Source organism: Centruroides vittatus, unplaced genomic scaffold (assembly GCF_030686945.1).
Source record: "Centruroides vittatus isolate TY-2023 unplaced genomic scaffold, ASM3068694v2 contig_957, whole genome shotgun sequence".
In the NCBI taxonomy this organism is placed as follows: Eukaryota; Metazoa; Arthropoda; class Arachnida; order Scorpiones; family Buthidae; genus Centruroides; species Centruroides vittatus.
In genome coordinates, this window is record NW_027122636.1 from 401,629 (window position 1) to 421,355 (window position 19,727).

At 34.4% G+C, this 19,727-nt stretch overlaps 1 protein-coding gene and 1 long non-coding RNA gene across 2 annotated transcripts; one reads left to right on the forward strand and one right to left on the reverse strand.

Moving 5' to 3' along the window:
* Window positions 1-3,415: 3,415 nt before the first annotated feature.
* Window positions 3,416-5,911, forward strand: LOC136985279 (flavin-containing monooxygenase 5-like). The gene is made up of 2 exons (XM_067282525.1): window positions 3,416-4,067; window positions 4,861-5,911. Exons 1-2 carry the CDS (start codon window positions 3,429-3,431, stop codon window positions 5,842-5,844), a joined length of 1,623 nt encoding a protein of 540 aa, XP_067138626.1. The 5' UTR covers window positions 3,416-3,428; the 3' UTR covers window positions 5,845-5,911.
* Window positions 5,912-11,513: 5,602 nt separating this feature from the next.
* On the reverse strand, window positions 11,514-14,486 carry LOC136985280 (uncharacterized). The gene is made up of 3 exons (XR_010882319.1): window positions 14,459-14,486; window positions 11,762-11,973; window positions 11,514-11,602 (listed from the first exon to the last, which is right to left on the reverse strand). It is a non-coding gene; the product is annotated as an uncharacterized lncRNA (long non-coding RNA).
* Between the last annotated feature and the right edge of the window lie 5,241 nt (window positions 14,487-19,727).

Below are 19,727 nucleotides of genomic sequence, written 5' to 3' on the forward strand. Positions count from 1 at the left end.
TAAGATTGGGCTAGAGCATCATATTTAAAAGTTTCCTCATTTCTTACAATTATTTCTGTAGAATGCATTGATAGATAATGAGGGAAGTGTACTGTACGTCGTAATGCAAATAGATTGCTATTGAGTTATGAAAGATATATATTTTTTTCTTTTAACACTCGAAAATATACTTTTGTGAAAAAATTAATTATTGTCTGTTTTAATTGATTGACTGCAATTTGAAAAAATTGTAGACCTATAAATTCCCACCGTCTGTCCTTCCTTTATCTCGAGAACGAAGTTAGATACATGCAACACGAGACCAGATAGGGGCAGGAGGCCACGGTAATCTCTACATATTGATATATGCAAGCCGGAAGTCATGTTATTTCAATTCAAAAATTTTTCATATTATCACATTGAGTATAAAAATGCGTAAACCTACACCTATAATTTTTCGGTTTTCTTCACTAAATATGCAAATACAGTCGAACTTTCAATAACGATCATGTCTAAATAACGGCCGTCTTTTATGTTCCCGTCAGTAGCCGTCGTTGTTCAGAGGTTTGACTTTATATACACAAGAAAATATTTTAATCTGATAAAATACTTAAGGTTTGTCTCATTGAAAATATATCACATTTCCTGTTTCAGAATATTTTTCAGATAAAATCAATTCGTTTGCACTTATTAATATTTATCTTAATAATATATTTTATATTAAAACATAAAATTTATTATCAACGTAAAACAGCAGTTTTCTTATTTAGAAAGGAGGGAAAACTGCAGTTTTATGTTGCATATAAACAGAATGAGTTTCTTACACAATACTTTAGTATACAGTGGACTGTATAAATGTTTCACTTGCTCATTGTGGAAGGATCTGGTCTACAGTGGAATAAGGCAACAGTGCTGAAGAATCTGCCATAGAATAAGCCATAGGATAAGAAACACTACTGAAGAATCTGCCATAGAATAAGCCATAGGATAAGAAACACTACTGAAGAATCTGCCATAAAATAAGCTATAGGATAAGAAACACTACTGAAGAATCTACCATAAATGAAGCAACACTGCTAAAGAATCTACAGTGGAACGAGGATACACTGCTAAAGAATCTGCAGTGGAATGAGGATACATTGCTCAGGAATGTATAGTGGACTGAGGCAACATTGCTAAAGAATCTACAGTGGGATGATGATACACTGCTCAAAAATCTACAGTGGGATAATGATACACTGCTCAAGAATCTACAGTGGGGTGAGGATATACTGCTCAAAAATGGAAATAAAAGTCTAGATTCGAATTAGCTACGAAAAATCACAAAAATTTAACATTGGGTTCGAATTTCGTACCTTTAGAAACATCTATTATCACGCGACCATCTGTCCAGTTCCATAGAAGGTAAATTGAAATAATTTAACAATTTAAAACACAATAATGTAATGAATATAAGGAAATTAATTTACATATTTAATTTACAACGATAAATATTAAATTTTATCATATATATAATGCGTCACGCAATGTACCAATTAAGATTTTCGTATCGGTTTCTTACGTAATTGATAAAATTACAAGAATAAATCTTTAAATTACTGAGAATTTCTAAAATGAAAGATTCACAGTTCGATATTCATGAATAATAATGGTTACTATCAGTTTTATTCCGAGTTATTTTAATGTTGAAATTGTCTGATAGTTAAGGAACCTTGACCAATTTTCTGGCTATTTTCGATTAATTATTGATAGTATAATATTACAGATGAGTTTCACAAAGTTATACACTAATACGAAAGATAACTTGTCGTGTCTCTAAATAATATATATATATTTTAAAAATTCAAGAGAAAATCAGAGTAAAATATAAATTTGATTTGATGGAATACGGCACGGGCGATCTGCCAAAAAGAGTGCAAACCAGTGGCCGAGTGGAACCAATGAAAACTCGTCGTTAAGTTCGTGCCCCACTATTTGGTAACCAAGTGGAGCTTTTTAAATTTTCTTCGCGTGTTCAACACTTCGAGCTAATTGTTCATTTAAAAAAGTCTTCCCGATGGCACAGATCGCCTTTGTGTTACGCTGAGGTATTCCACGAAAGTAGGTCTTCCGAGGAAGACTTTCTACGAGAAATTGTCCCCAATATAGGTGTTAGATATGCGAGGAAAACCGGGACAACTTCAACTCATCCGGCACGGATTAAGTGTTTAGTGGTTTTATCATACCTCATTACGGGTTAGAACATAAATTCATGCTGCGACGTATGGGCTTTGCGGTTAGCTTTAGTGCTACATGGGTTTCATGATCGACCTTAATGCTACGTGGGATTTGGTCAACCTTTCATATTCCCTATTTATTTGTAAATTAGGGTAAGATTCTAGCTCTAAATGAGATAGAAACGACCCCCGAAAGGTCATATTTATGACCATCTTCGTATTCATCCACAAATACAGCTAAACAATTAAAATCTTCCGTAGATAAAATCGGTTTTACGTTATATTAATAATGCCTTCGAGAAAGAAAGAGAAACTAAATAAAATTCCACGAATTTACGTAATAAATCTAAATTAATACAATTTTAAGTAGTTAATAATAAATTTGTCACAGATTGTTTCATTTATATATAAGTTTTACACAACCACAATTCAATAATTCGTTTATTAATGAAGACAAATGGCCATTTTCTCCGAGAACAAAGTCATACAAAATCCAGACAATTTTTTATTATGTTGAGCAGACAGGAAGGTCGTTTAAGGACATTGTTAATTATCCTCTGTACTATTTCTAATAATATAAACTTATATTTTCCTTACAAGATACAATCTGTTAATTTTATTTTCTTCAAGGAAATCTGCATAAATATCTGCCCTTTCAACATACAAACAGGAGAAACAAAATTTAAATTTATTTCTAAAGTTATTTAATGCATCTTTATGTCGTGTCTGTCGGAGACACGATATTAGAGAATATAAAACGATTTGAGGATCAGTTTCCATGACTCCACACTCACTATCTTCTCCATTCTCCACTCCATTCGTTCTTAAATTTGGGTGTTGCGACCAGTCAACAGTTCGAACCCCATCACTTCATGGGGGAATTTTAATGTTTGTGTTGGATTTATACTCCCTGTTTCTTTACATACCAGGAGGAAATTCTCGTCAATTTAAATGTATTTTTACTTTATAAATTAAATTTCTTGCGCAATTAGAACATAATTACTATAATTTTGTTCTAATTGCGCATTTGTTCTTAATTTTGTTCTAATTGTTCTATAACTATCATTGCTAATCTGGTTAACCTTCGGTGTTTCTTTAATACTATATTAAAGAAACACCGAAGGTTGACCAGATTAGCGATGATAGTTATTGTTAGAGCATGCGTAATGACGGTAAACAAACTTATCCTCCAATATAAAAAGTGAACGACAACCAGATAAACTTCATTCAGCCATGGAAAATAATAGAATAAAATCTGTTGCCGTAATAGGAGCCGGAGCGAGTGGTCTCCCTTCCATAAAAGCCTGTGTAGAAGAGGGATTCCATGTGGTTTGCTACGAGAAAACTAACCACGTAGGGGGCCTCTGGAGATATAGAGACGAAGATGTGGAAGGTTTGGCATCCGTGGCACGCTCTACTATTATTAACAGCAGCAAGGAGATCACGGCTTTCAGCGACTTCCCTCCACCCAAGCATTTTCCCAATTACATGCACAACTCCATGATGATCAAGTACTTGGAGCTGTACGCTCAGAAATTCGAATTGGTCCAGTATATTAAATTCAGGCACGAAGTGTCATCGGTAACACCCGCGGATGATTACGAATCCACTGGAAGATGGAAGATAAGAGTTAAGGATTTGTTAAATGGGGTGGAATTGGAAGAGGTGTTCGATGCAGTCATGGTGTGTAATGGTCATCACGTGTATCCGTTAAGACCCACTTTCCCGGGTGAAGATGAGTTCGAGGGGAGGATCATCCATACTCATAGTTATAAAAAACCGAATGGTTACGATGATAAGAAGGTGCTCGTTATGGGTGTTGGGAATTCTGGAGGTGATGCTGCTGTAGAACTCAGTAGTGTCGCTAGTAAGGTAAGAATTTTGTCACATTAATTGTGTTAAAAATAACATTTAGATTAATTAAAATTAAGTTTTAATCATTATCAGTGAATTTTAATCTGTATTTATCATCCCTACTGACGAGAATCATATTTTCAGTGGGGTGCAGGTTTCTCCCAGAAACTTTATCTAGAGGGATTAAATTTTTTAATAAAATTTTAAACAGGTATTAATATAAAATTTAGCCCAGACATAAATATTTTTATATTAAAGAATATTCATAGATAATTTTTTCTTTTTCATCCCCTAGCTGTGCCTAAAATTAGGCTAAATGACACGTGAGTAAATGGAATGAGATAAAATAGATTTGCACATAAGCCAATTAATATGAAGCTTAGGGCCTTGCGTTACGAGTCTGTAGCCTAGGGCCTGCGTTATGAATCTATACTTTAGGGCCTCGCATTTTTACATGTATCATTATTTGGTGGAGGAGTAAATTTTTCATGAAAAAAATTTCTTTGTATCGTCTCTTAAAAATCAATAAAATTACAAATTGCTGTAAGGTATATAACGATTAATTCTTTGTTTATTGTTAATTTAAGTGCTACGAAACATAAGTAAGGAAATATTAAATTGGTCGAGTAATTAAGTACCCAATGAGCTGTTATATAACATTATCTTGGATACAAAAGTAAAAGTGACAGTTTTAGTTAGATCTTTCCACTAAGAATTACAATAAAACCTGCCTAAAACGAATTTTTTTTTCCGTTTTTGGAGGTTTTATACAGGTTTATTTTGTAAAATAATTAAGATTTTTTATTTACAGGTATACTTAAGCACAAGAAGAGGATGCTGGATAATACACAGAGTTGGAACCAATGGTTTACCCTTCGATTCTCTATACTTAAGTCGCTTCTGGAACGTACTTTCTCACGTAATTCCATTGAATATACGTAATTTTTTGACGGAAAAAATGATAAATGAACGTTTCAATCACGAATTATATCAATTAAAACCCAAACACAGGATACTTTCTCAACATCCCATGGTAAACGATTCTCTACCCAATCGTATATTGAGTGGAACCGTGGTGGTTAAAGGGCCAATTGAACGCTTTGTTAGAAACGGTGTCGTCTTCGAAGGGGAGGATTTCGTCACAGAACTAGACGAAGTTGTCTTGGCAACAGGTTACGAAATTAAATTCCCTTTTCTGTCTAAAGATATAATAACAGTCGAAAAGAACAAGGTACAGTTGTATAAGTACATCATCCCATCGCAACTTAAGCATAAAAGTTTGGGCATTATTGGGCTGATACAGATTGTGGGTGGCTTCTTCCCTATATCGGAGATACAGGCAAGATGGTATGCCCGGGTTTTAGCTGGTAAAGTAGATCTACCTTCGACACAAGATATGTATTGGGATATCGAGCACAAATCTGAGATGATGAACAAGCGATATTTCGGTGGACCACGTCACACCATACAAGTAGACTACGTCGACTACTTAGACGAAATGTCATCCATGATAGGAGCCAAACCTGATATATCAAAGATGTTTTTCTCCGATTTCCCACTATTTTGGGCATGTTTTATGGGTCCAAACCTTCCTTATCAGTATCGTTTGCAAGGACCACACGCTTGGAAAGATGCACGTCGAGCAATTCTTGGCTATAAAGAAAGAGTGGAATCTCCACTTAAAACAAGGTATAATTCGCCCGAAAGGAGGGAAGAAAACGATATTTTTAAGAATATTTTTGGGTATTTTATGATATTTGCATTCTGTTTATTATTTTTCATTCTATCCTTTTAATAATAGAAGAAAAATGGGTTAAATTATCCCTACTCTTTGTAATAAAGAAGGTGTTTGATACTCTTATGTTCTGAAAAATATGGCCTACCCCTTGATAAATTTAACAATAAATCAAGTAAAACTTTTATACTCTACTCAATTAATCTGTATCAACATTCACAGCATTAAAAGAGACATTAATACTTAAGAAGAATTAATATCCACTTATAAATTCTAATTTAATGTTGTTAATGGTCCGCAGAAAAAAAAAATGGAGGGGGGAGTCCCCACACTCACTAGTAAAGAATTACTTGATAAACCGTCTTAACATCCCAGAAAATTATGATAAATACTTTGTAAACGGTTTATAAGCTTTGTCGGAAACAAAGCTGCCAGAAAAGAAAATTAATGTTAGCAACTTGTACTGAACTATCATTTTAGGAAGAAGTTAATTGATTGTATGCTTAATTGAATGCTTTATAACTCAAGAATAACGTCTAAATACATATTTCAAGTCGTTTATAATCTGTTGTACATGCATAAATAAAAGAAAGTACTGAACATGATTAATCATCAAGAAATTTACTGAAGTAATTTATCATTTCTTCCATGTCCCTAAGGCATTTAAAGCGGAAAATATAAGTTATAGACATATAAAATTGTATATAATTCCCTAATTAACTAACTTAAAATTTTAAATCTAATTAATTCAGTTGTAAATAGTATCTCTTGAGAAATTAAGAATTAGCGTACAATAGCATCCCTTTGTAATTTTATTTTTCTCTGTAGCCTACCTGTGGCTGAGTAGATGAAACCCATAACACTGGTCGTGGGTTCGTGCCCCACTAATTGTCTAGTCACGTGGAGTTTTCCGGCTTGTCTTCACGTGTCTAACACCAAAATAAGTGTCCGTTTCCTGTTAAATAGTCATCCCTTACACTAATAAAAATTCCCTTTCTAATTATTTAATGTCGACATACATTACCACGAACACTGACACTGATGGGTAATGTATATTACATTTCAATACATTTCCTTTATAATTATGAGGTCAGAAAACTCGATATTCCAGTCATTTATCTTGCAAAGTTACTGAACGTCGTCTCCGTAAATAGAATAAATGTCGACCATAATAATTATTTAATATATATATATATAACAGCTATATACATTTCACTTTATATTTCTTTTTTTTTTGCCCTAATTAATTACATCTCCCACATATATTAATTTTTATATCAAGAGTGGATAATGTACAATAGTTGAATGATTTTTATCAGGAGTTATCCAAGCAGTTACAAGCATTATAATTTCGATTAATAATTAATCCTGCTTGCCCAATTTGTAATACAATTATTATATTTATAGTTCCGAAAGGGTATAGATTAGTATATTGTAATGATGTGTTAGAGTACAATATTGTGAAAAGGTGGGAAATTCGCATAAATTTTCATCTATTTTATGGCAAAATTTCCTCTAAAATATGGCTGAAAGTCACTTTTTTATTATAAAATTAATAGTATTTTTTTGTTCACTTAACAATAAAGGAATTGCGTGTACAAAAGGAAATTAATTGTTCAATATTAAGTAAATAATATAATAAATAATAAGTAGACTGACAAGATAATGTAGTTAAAAAATACACAAAAGATCACGTTATTTTTTATGTAAATGATTTCTTTTACGTTGAAATAAAGCGAGTTATACAAAAACATTTCAAGGATAACCGTATTATCTCCATTGTTATCTCGTCTACTTTTCTCTTACTCATATTCAAAATACGTGCAGGAAACTACGTATATTACCGTAAAAACTTACTTCCACGCTATCGGAAATCGTGAAAGTACTTCTATACTTTCGGGTAAGTATTATATAAATTTCGGAGGGCATATCGGATCAAGAGCACGTGTCGATGCAGTAGACTCGACAGAAAGGAGAACATTTGTTCTAAAATAAACGCGACGCAATGTTGAATGAGAAAGGGAATGTCGACCGAGTGAGAGGGAGCTTTGCCATGGTGCTCGTATACAAGAGTCGGGTCGAATCGAGAAAACGGGGGTAGAACTAATGACCAAAAGAACACCTGTTAGGTCATGTGAGCCCTAAACTATCTAAACGTAAACGGACAAAAAATCTCGCAAATCGGTCAGACAAACGTCCGAGAAAGACTATAACGGAGTAAATTATGAGCGTAGACTTCCAGTTTCCGTTAACACCTCCCAGACCATTCCCGATCCGAATTGGTGTCGGTCTTGCTTGGAGACAAAAGCATGAGAAATCGGGGGGTGAGGGAAAAGGGACACAAGACCAATCAATAGGGTGAAATTCGAGTGGAAATAATATAAAGTCCCCGAATCAAGGCCTGAAAAAAAAAAAAGACAGAGCTCTCCTCTCGCTAGAAGTGTGCATCGTAATCACAGGAACTTTAAAATATAGGCTCTCCATCTTAAATCGGTAGTGGCTCACCCGTGTACGTCATACTTTACCTTTAACAATAGAGTCCTGCCGGTCATCTGTCTAACTGCTTTAAGGGGAAAATTTTTCGATTGAAATAACGTGACTTCCGGTTTGCATCGGAAGTTCGTACATACTTGGTAAATAGTCGGAGCCTCCTGCTGCCCCTAAATTTCCATAACTGGTCTCGTCTTTCATCCATCTAACTCCGAATAAAAAAAAGACAGTCGGAATTTTCTGATTGCAGCTCAATAAGCGTCTTGTTTGCTTGTTCTATTATAATTACATAGCTTAACAGTAAAGTAGAGGGTGTCCATAAAAGATTGAGAAATTCTTGAAGGGGTCGACTGTCGACAAAGTTTTTCAGCCACAGTCGTGATTTTTACCACGTAAAACCCATACGAGACTCAGTGAGTTGGCCTACACAGTCTAACGAACACAACTATTTTTGTTAACGTCAGACGTTCATTTGGATTTTTATTTCTATTTTCTACTTAAACGTCTTTCTATTTTATTGTAGCTTAGTACAGTAAGGCCGCGACTCCACTAGCCGTAAAAGGGCCGTAAAACCTCTCGCCGTAAAAGCTTTTAATCACGTGGCCTATTTGCGTTCGGATTGCGGTGGAGGTCCGGCTAGCGAAGCTTTTTACGGCGACAGTACTATTACGGCATATACGTGATATATCGATATAAAGACAATAATTATATTCTACGAGTTTTCTCTGTACTATAATTACAAATATAGTAAAAGTAATATCTTTACTTTCATACTTTGACTTTTATTATTACATTATTAAGATAATATACAGCATTTATAAGCTTAGCTTTTTTATTATATACTCCTCTAAATTGAAGGATTTTCCTTTGACCGTTCATATCGCGTGTTTTAGGCATCCATTATTATAATCGGGATACCTCTTGTCGTAGATACACGAATACTTTCGGATGTTTTCGATAAATCTTTCCAGATCTTCTAGAGTAGCCACGAGAGAACGTACACGGCCGGATGGCCGAGCGGTAAAGGTGGCAGCCTACCGCTCTGGGGGACCCGGGATCGAATCCGAACGGGTCGAATAATCCCCAGGAATTTTTCGGGGGTGGTCCGTTCGGATATGTCGGGCCCCGTCCCTCACCACCCGGTCGCCCCATTGTGGGCCTGGCCGAACCCATAATGGGCCTACTAAAAGAGGCCCTCTTAGTGCCCACAGGGCGGAAAGAGTTAAAAAAAAAAAAAAAAAAAAAGAGAGAACGTACACAAAAGCTCGTTTTCCGCCATTTTCGCAGCGTGTCACGATGACCTAGATTCAACTGACTTCTGATTGGTGGATGGTACCGATTTACGGTCGTATTCACTTCGGAAGTTGAACACTGCTCAACTCGCTTTTACGTTGGTTTTACGACCTGCTCAGGCGTAAAATATCATGGTCACGTGATTAAAAGCTTTTACGGCGAGGGGTTTTACGGCCCTTTTACTGCTAGTGGAGTCGCGGCCTAAATGTAAAAATGGATAACTTATAAGAACCGAACAACAATAATGAGTAGCTAAGGCATACCAGAGTTCCCACCAAAGAGGAAATTGCTTAAAGCGCCCTCCATCAGCTGAACTAAATTACAGAGGTAGATAAAATTGGGGTTTCTATACTTGAATTGAAGGCCGGCATCGTGGCGATGCCAAAATAAATAATTGCCCGTTGGAATAGTTTTGCTCTTCTGAGACAAAATCCTAAGAGCTCAAGGCATCAAGATTTTGTCTCAAGATTTGAAAGATGAATATCGGTTTATAAAAAATTGTAAATGCTAATAACCAGTGAAATTTTCATTAAGACTGACCCTCCTAGAGATACACACGACCCCCTTTATCTCTCTCTCCTCTGTCGACATTTAATGTCATCAATCCTTTTAATAAACGAACCTGTTTGTAAAATTTCAGAAATATTCAACAAAGACATGGAAGTTATTAAGCCTCAATAAGGACGAACAGAATCGTGCGTCCAACACATACACACTAACATACAGAAATTACTTTCGAATTTTTTTGTATTTCTCTCGACATTTCAAGGTCCCGAGTCCAAGAACGTAAAAGTCTGGGAGGGAGGTCGTTTTTTTGACCGATCGCCATACTTTCCCTCTGTTAAATATAACATCTGGGGAAATGTATGTTGTTGGAGATCGAAATTTCATTCAACCAAAAAAATATTTGGTCTAATAATACTAAACGAGCAATAGTAGTTTATAATAATACTTTATTCTTTGTTAAAAAAAAAACAGTTTTACAATTTAAGAAAACAGGCAAATACGACAATTAAAAATGTTTCTTTTCTCGTCGTCTCTTGTATTTTTCTCTCCGAAATCGTTTAGTGGGATGTAGCCTTCCGCGTGTCCTAAAACCTGTATGAAGTTCGAATCTATTTCTTCTCTGGGAATTTTAACGGAAAAAATCAGTAAACTGCGCTTCTGCATATATTTGACTTTTTTAAAATAGATAATTCCTTCTCTGTCGCAGATATTTCTTTCGTATAGAAAATGGTGGGAATATTTCTTTTTCGCGCCCACCAAAACCTTAATTCCCTCCGGATTGTGGTGGGATATCGGAAGACTAATGGCGTTGACAATACAATTATCGGGTACCCAGACTTCGGCCATAAACCGAAATTTTTCTTCCATTCTCACGTTTTGTTTTAACGTTTCTTTCGTAGTGTATGCGGCAATAGACGAAGAATAATCGGAAAATCTTCGCGGATTAACATTAGCAGAAATCGTTGCCGGCAGATTGGCAACACTTTTTCGAGTGAGAAATTCTTCTATGCATCGAACCTCTTCTTCCGTTAAAATTCTGACCTTTACCGCAGCTGTTCACAATCTTTTTTAACCTATCCGGTTCTACGAGAAAAAATCGGATCAGAGGCAGGAATGGTTTTATGACGTTTCTCTTCGATACATTAGCATTTGTTTCCTTCATCTTCGAAAACGTTTTCTCCACCCACATAAGAAGTCCGAAGAACAAATCTACTTCTTGCAGTTCGTAGTAAAGGGACCGCTCAATATCTTCTTAATTGTACTTACTTCGCAACATCTGAAATCGTCGGTTCGGAATATAGTGTTATCGGACAAACTGAATCGCTTCCAACAATGATATTGCAATTGTTTTTCGTCGTGTCTGACGACCAAATCGTGGACACGACAAACGTTTCCGAAATAAATCGAATCTTCCAGATAATCGAGACACAGATCTTGCAGCTCCTTAATAAAATAACGTTTGCCGAATAAGTACATTTGGAACCCGTTATCGGCAGAAGTAAACTCCACGGTTTCGTTCTCTAAATATCTGCAAAGAGAATTCATTGTAAAACAATTAGAAACTAATTTCAGGAAATTGAAATACCACAGAATGAAGCGAAACGTTTCTCTCAACACTATTTTCCTAAAATATTTATTCGCGGAAGACAAATGAACTATCTTTTATATAAAGTAGATTCGTACAAACCTAGCTAATTGTTTGAGCATTTCCGACGTCACAGGTAATCTGAGAATAAACTTTCCTTCACTAATAGACACAGCTATGGAGTTTTTCAGAAGTCCTCCCTTATCTATCAAGGACGATCGCGACACCACGACACATTCTTCATTGCGGTTAACTATAGTCACTTTTTCCGGGTCGAATCTTTCTTGCTCTTCTGACATTTTCCTTCGTTCTAACTAAGAATGAAATCGGGCATGAAAAAGTATTACAATGCAAGTCTTGGTAAGTCATAAAATAATTGTTGTAAGTAGAATAATTCGCACATTTCCCCGACAGATTTTCTGCCTTTTTTGTGAATCATTTCTCTAAACTGAAGTTCTGTGCATATGTAATATATACACACACACGAATCCAGGAAAAGATCGCTGGAAAATCATAAAACAACACTACAAATACACATAGGCCTATACATATAAACAGAACTGTTCAGAACCTGTATGAGGTCTGAGGGTAAGAGCGGATCCCCTTCACCAATTTTATTTCAAACAAAGAAGATACGTTAAATGTTTCTTTATTAATAAAAATCCAGCAACGACTTGCCTAACTTCCCTGGCAAAAACACTTCAGATTGCGTAGGGTGGGAGTTATTAAGCTTCAAAGTGGGTCCTCACACGCAATGATGTTGCATTCTATGTTGCTTTGTTAATTCTATGAAATTACAATTAGTGATGTAACAAATAGTATATTCGACCTCAGCCGAATACCGAATATTCGGCCAAACTATTCAGCTTGATCAACGCACGTACAAAAATTGGCGAGCAAAAATTATGGCAAGGATCGCGCACCCTGCTCTCTATTGGACCGCTGCCACTAAGATTTTTTTTTCCAGTAGGTCTAAATTAAATAATTAATTATTTAAATTTAATAATTATAAAGTTAATACGAGATGGAGCCTAACGTTTACCTCTAGTGCCAAATTGGTTTATAATTTATGTAATAGCCGTAAATAGCCCGATACGATTCGGCAGTTGTTGGTATTTAGATGTAAGTTATGTTATTTTATTTGCAATCGAATTTTTTAACCCTGTAATTAAGCACTAAAATTGTGTTTTTACTACGTATTTGTAGACTGAATAGTGCCCTAAGGATATACTTTAGTGGGAACGGACGGTCTAGTTTCTGCCCCGTTGTGGAACAGTTCAAATATATTATTGGGGGTTTCTATTTGTGAAGTTTTGTGATATTTTGTTGCTGTCGTATTTGTCAATATTTTTGTATATAAAATTGTTATCTTTTGTATATAATGAAAAATGATTTTATATATAACGCAAAGAATGAGCAATTATATATTACTCACTCATCTTCTAAAAATAGATAAATAATTTTTTCATTAAATACGATAAGTTTCGATAAAACGTTTCGTAAATCATTTTAAAATATCGTAAAAAATATTAAAATATACGCGAATACGAATATAACATAATTAACAAAACAATAACATTAATGCCCGATACATTCTAACCTACACGCCTCAATGCCATAAGATATCGGGCTAGATAAAGGCTATAATATTATTTAATTACGAAATAATTTAATACTAGAGTTAGATGCTATTTCTTATTAACTTTAATAATTATAGTTTAATGTTCAGCATTAATAAAAGTTACCAAAATAATTAATTTACTGCGTTTTTGTTATTTCTTACTCCTGGTTTTAGGTATTCGGTATTAGGCCGAATACCGGGTAGTAACCGAATATTCGTTACATCACTAGTTAGACCCTATTCCTTTAATTTGCGTAAATGTCGACACTAGCATCAAAAACAAATTGTTTTTACCTTTTATATCGACGTTTATTCTTTCTAACCACATAATACACTTTTAGTTAAAGTAATAATACGGTAATACAATAGAAACAACAGGACCCGTTCCAAACAGGACCCTGGGCAGAAAATATCCATCCGTTTTTTAATTATTTCCATTCGTACGGTTTCCCTTTTTATTCTAGAAAGGTTCTCTTACTTACAAACAATTATTTTTGTAAAACCTTATTCTTAAATTTTATGATAAACTTTTTAAATCGCTATTCTTTATTAATAATAAAAATAACACACATAGGAGAGAGTAAAAATCTACGTGAAAAACCTCATTTATATTCGTGTTTCTCGACCTCATTAACGGCTATCGTTATCCTCTTGTTAATTTAATAAAACTAAGAAACAATTAGACACAAAACAAATACAAAAAACAGTTAAGTTATATTATCCTGGTTTAATTCGTCTCTTCCGTACAGAATATTCCATCGACTTAAATACCGTATTATAATATAAACAGTTATTACTTAGGGCAATTGTTATAATTACAAAGCCGTTTTGCAAGTGTCTGTAAAATCACGCAGAACCCGTATCTATTCTCGAGTGACGTCGAATTCCAAACATATACAGAGGGAATAATTTTCGCGTGAACTTCTAACTTTAGAATACGGAAATTTATATGTAATGTTACAGACTACGCCATTATTTGTTCAAGTATAGTACTATAACAAATACGAAGCAAAATGTGGTAAGATTCTCTCTCGTTTTATTTAAAATATGACGTGAGTGAATAACATCCGATGGTAAATCATAAAATTAATTAATTATTCAAAATCTAAGACGTAATTTAGTATATAATGATATATAAATTACTTACGATCACGTCGTTTTATAGTGTTCGAACTCACCTCGGGGACGTCCGGTGCTTTTGTGTTGGTATGAGGCTCGGGAAGAACGGGATACATTCGACCCTTAGCGGGAAATGGGTTCTTCGCTTTTTCTTTTCTTTTTTTTTTTTTCTTTTTTTTTTTTTTCTTCTTTTGAACAAATGAAGTACGTAGGATGTACTTTTTATAATAAAAGCGGTCTTAAAGCTTTTATTTTTCGTAAGGAAAAGTTACTTAAATTTATAAGGACCCCAAAGTTTTTCTCCTCTCCTTTTGCTGTATTGAGAATAAACTCGTTTTCTGACAAGCATCTAGCTACAAGGACTAGGCCTATATACTAGCTCGAAGCCTGTATATTTCGCTAGAGGCGCCACAGTCGGTTCAGTTAGACGCTTCGTGTTGTATGTACTGTACTGTACAATTTCTTTGCGCTGAATGTAAATCGAGGATTTTCCAAACTTTTCTAACTGTCGGTCCCTTCGAGAATTCCTCGACCTTCTGTCCAACTCATTCTTCCGGTTAATAATAAAAGAAAATCTTACGAACTAACATTAATTAATACACACAACGTTTTCGCAGGGAAGGTCTACTTACAAAGGGAACGAGAAGTTGTCATCACCGATTTCGATGAAATTTTGTTCATGTATAGTATTTACTCGTACTTAATCTCTACTAAAGCCGCAGGACCCACTATTTAGGCAATCTCGAGAAAATTACGATTAAAGTTTTTCTACAACTATTAATACCTATGCAGAAGCGCCATTTACGCGTAGTAAGGTCCTGATTTTTGGGTGCCGCACCCACTCGGTTTTTGAAAGGGGCAGAGTGCAAGATGATAAATTACGTCGATTTTAGTGCAGTAGGCTCACTCTTTGCCAAATTGTTTAGCACCTAAATGCCCCCAAAACATTGACTAGCACCCAAACTATATATTGTTATAGCTTAAATTTATCTATGTATACTAGTACATTATCAATTAACAGGACTTATTATACTGGAAACTATGGATGCAGATATTTAGTCATACTGATCAGAAATAATATTTTTTATTTAGTTCACCTGTACACATACACTTTAAGCTTGTGTTTCGGACTTGTTCGTCCCTCCTCAGCAGGCATTCAAATAGCACTTTCTACAAATAAAATTAAAAATATACACATTGTTTTTCCGACACTACAATAATAAAATTCTTACATTTTCTGTATTTCCGGACTTCTTTAAAAATTCGAATATACTTATAATCCATATTAACCGAACAATTCCAAACTTATACCTATTTTTTATATACATGAAATTTTTAATTACGATTAATTACAATTTAATAACTTCTACATTGTCTACTTACATTCTGTGTTATTCGTTTCTACTTAAACTATGATTACAATTCATTTTAAATTTCTCCTTTTATGCTTTCACTTCCCTCCCCCTTCTATAATGCTTCTCCAGGATTGGTGGATTTCCCTCCCGGTGTTGTTGTTTATTCTTTCTGTTTGTCTGATTATATTTATATGTTCATATAACTGTCGTTTAAAATTATTTTCTTCTTTTTTCCTTATTTTAACAGTGTTTAAATTTATTGCACAACCTTCTTTATTGCAATGTTCAGCCACTGCTGAATTTGCATAATTTCCTTTTATTGCTCTAATATGCTCGCTTAATCTAATTTTTAATTTTCTTTTTGTTTCTCCTATGTATGTTTTCTTTGGGTTACAATTGCAATTAAATGAATATACAACACCTTTTTCCTCTGTTATAGAAAAGAAGAAAATTATGACATAACACAAATATTTTTTAGTTGAATTTATTTTTTCTGGTATTAAATTAATTCTACTTTTTGTAACTTTCTCAATTCTTTCAAGTAATTTTGGTACATACCGTAATTTAACAAATTTGTTCTCTTTGTCCATTGGTTTTGATTGATTGTTCTTACGTAATTTTTCATTCCATTTATTTAGTAAACGTTTTGGATAGTTATTTAAGATAAACATTTTAATTATTTCTTCCTCCTCTTGTTTTTGCGTTTCTATTTCACTTGTTCTTTGTCTTATTTTATTCATATACATTTTAAATATATTATATTTCATACTAACAGGTATAACAGATTTATAATTAATTATTTTGGGTATTTGTATAGGTTTAACATATTTCTTATAAACTAATCTATCACTTTTTCTTTCTATAGTTATATCTAGGTAATTTAAACTATTCTGTTTTTCTTTTTCTAATTCAAATTTAATATTTTCTTTGATCTTATTGGCCATATTTACAATTATATTCTCATTTGTTTTCGTTTTATCAAAAATTATTATACAATCATCCACATACCTGCTATAAAATTCAATCCCTTCTATATTTTTAATCTTTTCATCTATTTGCATCATTGATATTTCGGCCAATTTTGGACCTATACATGTGCCCATGGGTATTCCTTTTGTTTGGGTGTAGAATTTCTTTTCAAACTGAAAATAGTTATTTTTAATTACAATTAAGCATAATTTAATTATCCAATTTATTATTTTAGTGTCGGAAAAACAATGTGTCTATTTTTAATTTTATTTGTAGAAAGTGCTATTTGAATGCCTGCTGAGGAGGGACGAACAAGTCCGAAACACAAGCTTAAAGTGTATGTGAACAGGTGAACTAAATAAAAAAATATTATTTCTGATCAGTATGACTAAATATCTGCATCCATAGTTTCCAGTATAAGTCCTGTTAATTGATAATGTACTAGTATACATAGATAAATTTAAGCTATCATAAAGGACACAAAGGCATAATAATTGAATTATATATTTTTATATTTTGCACTTACCTTCCCCATTTTTTGCAATTTAAACGTATATGTTGACAATTATTATTATTATTATTATTTGTGGTTTTGATTCCTTTACTTGCGGGGAAAAACAAATTCGTTAAGTCGGACCAAGTATACTGAGGAAAAAAAATACGATAATTAGCTTACTCTCTTCTTTTCTTTTGTTGAGAAAAAAAGGGGTAAAGCGGAATTTTCTGAACTAAACAACTAAGCCTTGGAATTGTTTTAAGAATATAAACAGATTTACTGAAAATCTGCAACACGTCTTTTCTTTTATAAGAAAAGAAAAATGTAGAAAATACTGTATTGAGGTCATTTTACCCTGACTTGTGAGCGCGACAGTTCCAATTTTCTTTGTTGTGTCATAACTGGACTGCCATTTCCACCCAGTCCAGTGATCATTAGCAGAGAGTCTTGGATAAACAATGCTGTATTCTACTGCGAGAACTTCGACAAAATTAATGCGTTTATCAACGAACTTCCTCCTGGCGATCCTGCGGTCGTCGACAGTGTCGAGAAAGTGGTCTCCGATCCAGTAGTGACCACAGAGCTCTTCTCCGTGCATTCTTACCAGTTATTGGTGGATAAAATCAACGAAAGACGTGGAACTGAAATGCGGGATCAGTGGAATGTTGTAAGTCGGGCGCTTGATGTACTGGACGATTTTGCCCCGGACAAACTCAAATCTAGTTTATCAAAAAATCCCGATTTGAAAAAATATTCTGGATTGCACCGAACTAGAATTCCAATAAAAAATGAAACATGCCCCTTAGTCTCGGTCGACGTAGAAAAACCTTGGTCCCGATCGAATCTTCCTTCTACTACGTTCAGCATTTTGTTTGAAGCAAACTCGGAAAAGTACCGTGAATTCTAAGATTCTTCTCCAAAAGCATTAAACGTCATTCGACTACGTCCTCCCGGACACACTGAAAGCTTTTCAGTTACTTTCCGGATGACGTTTTTGTTAATATGCAAATGAGGCGATTCAAGGACGGGCGAGTAGTCGAAAATAACGTGGTTATAATGGAAATACGCTAATTTTTCGGTAAAGAACAACAATACGGCAATTTTTTAAAAACTTACAATAACTTTTTCGAAACGAAAAATTGCTAATTTTTATCCACGGAAGAAATTGCATTGTTCGGCAGTTATTCGCTGTTGTACATTGTGCCGCGTGCCTTTTCTAACCTGGATACAATCCATTATACAGTATACCCCTCTATAACACGGTAGATACGTTCCGTGTTATAGGGGAAGTCTATTGTATCTTAACTTTTACTTTCCCGGCTGGTGTATATAATAGAGGGAAAGGAAAGTATGGTGGTCGGTCAAAAAATGACACCCCACGAGTTTTACATTTTTGGACACGGAGACCTTGAAACATTGAAAAATGCAAAATAGAAATTATATATATATATTAGGATTGTTTTTTCTATAGGTATGGATGTTAGTGTGTGTGTGTGGATGATAAGCTTCAAACAGGGCGAACAAAATCGTAATAACTCCTATGCTTTTTGTCGAAAATTTCTGAAATTGTGCCAAAAGGTCTGTGTATTGGGGGAATCGATGCTATTAAATTTTGGTGATTAACATCGTCATAATGCCGGGCTGCAATTTTTATCCATATTTTAATTGTAAATCTTTTCGGATTGAATCGAAATATAAATTATTTTAACGTTTAAAACGTGAGAACACGCCAATATAGTCCGGTCACAGCCTCTTCTGATGTCAAACAACGAAAATATTCCGATTACTACTTGTTTATTGCACAGAGCTTTGCCACCGAGTAAAGATTAAAACAAAATATAATGATAAAACCAAAATTTTGCTTTACTGCCGATATTTGGGTACTCGAAAATTGCATGGCCAATGCCATTACATTGCCGATAATTCATCGAAAGAATCCATGCTGCAGGAATAGAAATTTTTGTTGCTATGAAGTCTGATTAAAGTGTATATAACAATGACAGTGACGTCTACCGTGGCCAAAGTGACAAGTTTTCTGGTTTAGAATACATTAACATTTGAAAGAGGGGAACCTTCTGGTGTCACTCGACGGTATAACCAGAAGATTGAAAGTTCGGAAGGAAGAATGGAGAGTATGTGAATAGGGGATGAAGAGGGAGGCAGGATAAAGATGAGAACTCGGGCGCCTGCATCGCATTTATTAGAACTAAAGCAAACTAAAAAATATATACATAAAAACAGAGCAAATACAAGGTATACAAAAACAGAAACATGCTATATACAAAGAGGCGGCGCGACAATTGGGATCAGTTGGCAAAACGCGAGCATAGTAAAACATATAAGTAACCGACAGTAAATGGGTAAAACAGTAAAAAGGCCGAGCAGCAGGTATAAGTACGTGCTTTACAAGTGGTGGGAGAAAACCGCCAGCGTGGTGCTGGGTTAAGACACAGCAGGAGCCTACTATACAGTAAAGGTATAGCAGTAAAGTACATAGGAACGTAAATA

Bases quoted from the DNA above. Each gene is read 5' to 3' on its own strand.
- LOC136985279 (XM_067282525.1), top strand. From the start codon at position 3,429: ATGGAAAATAATAGAATAAAATCTGTTGCCGTAATAGGAGCCGGAGCG. The intron at 4,068-4,860 runs GTAAGAATTTTG...TTTTATTTACAG, and splicing joins TCAGTAGTGTCGCTAGTAAG to GTATACTTAAGCACAAGAAG.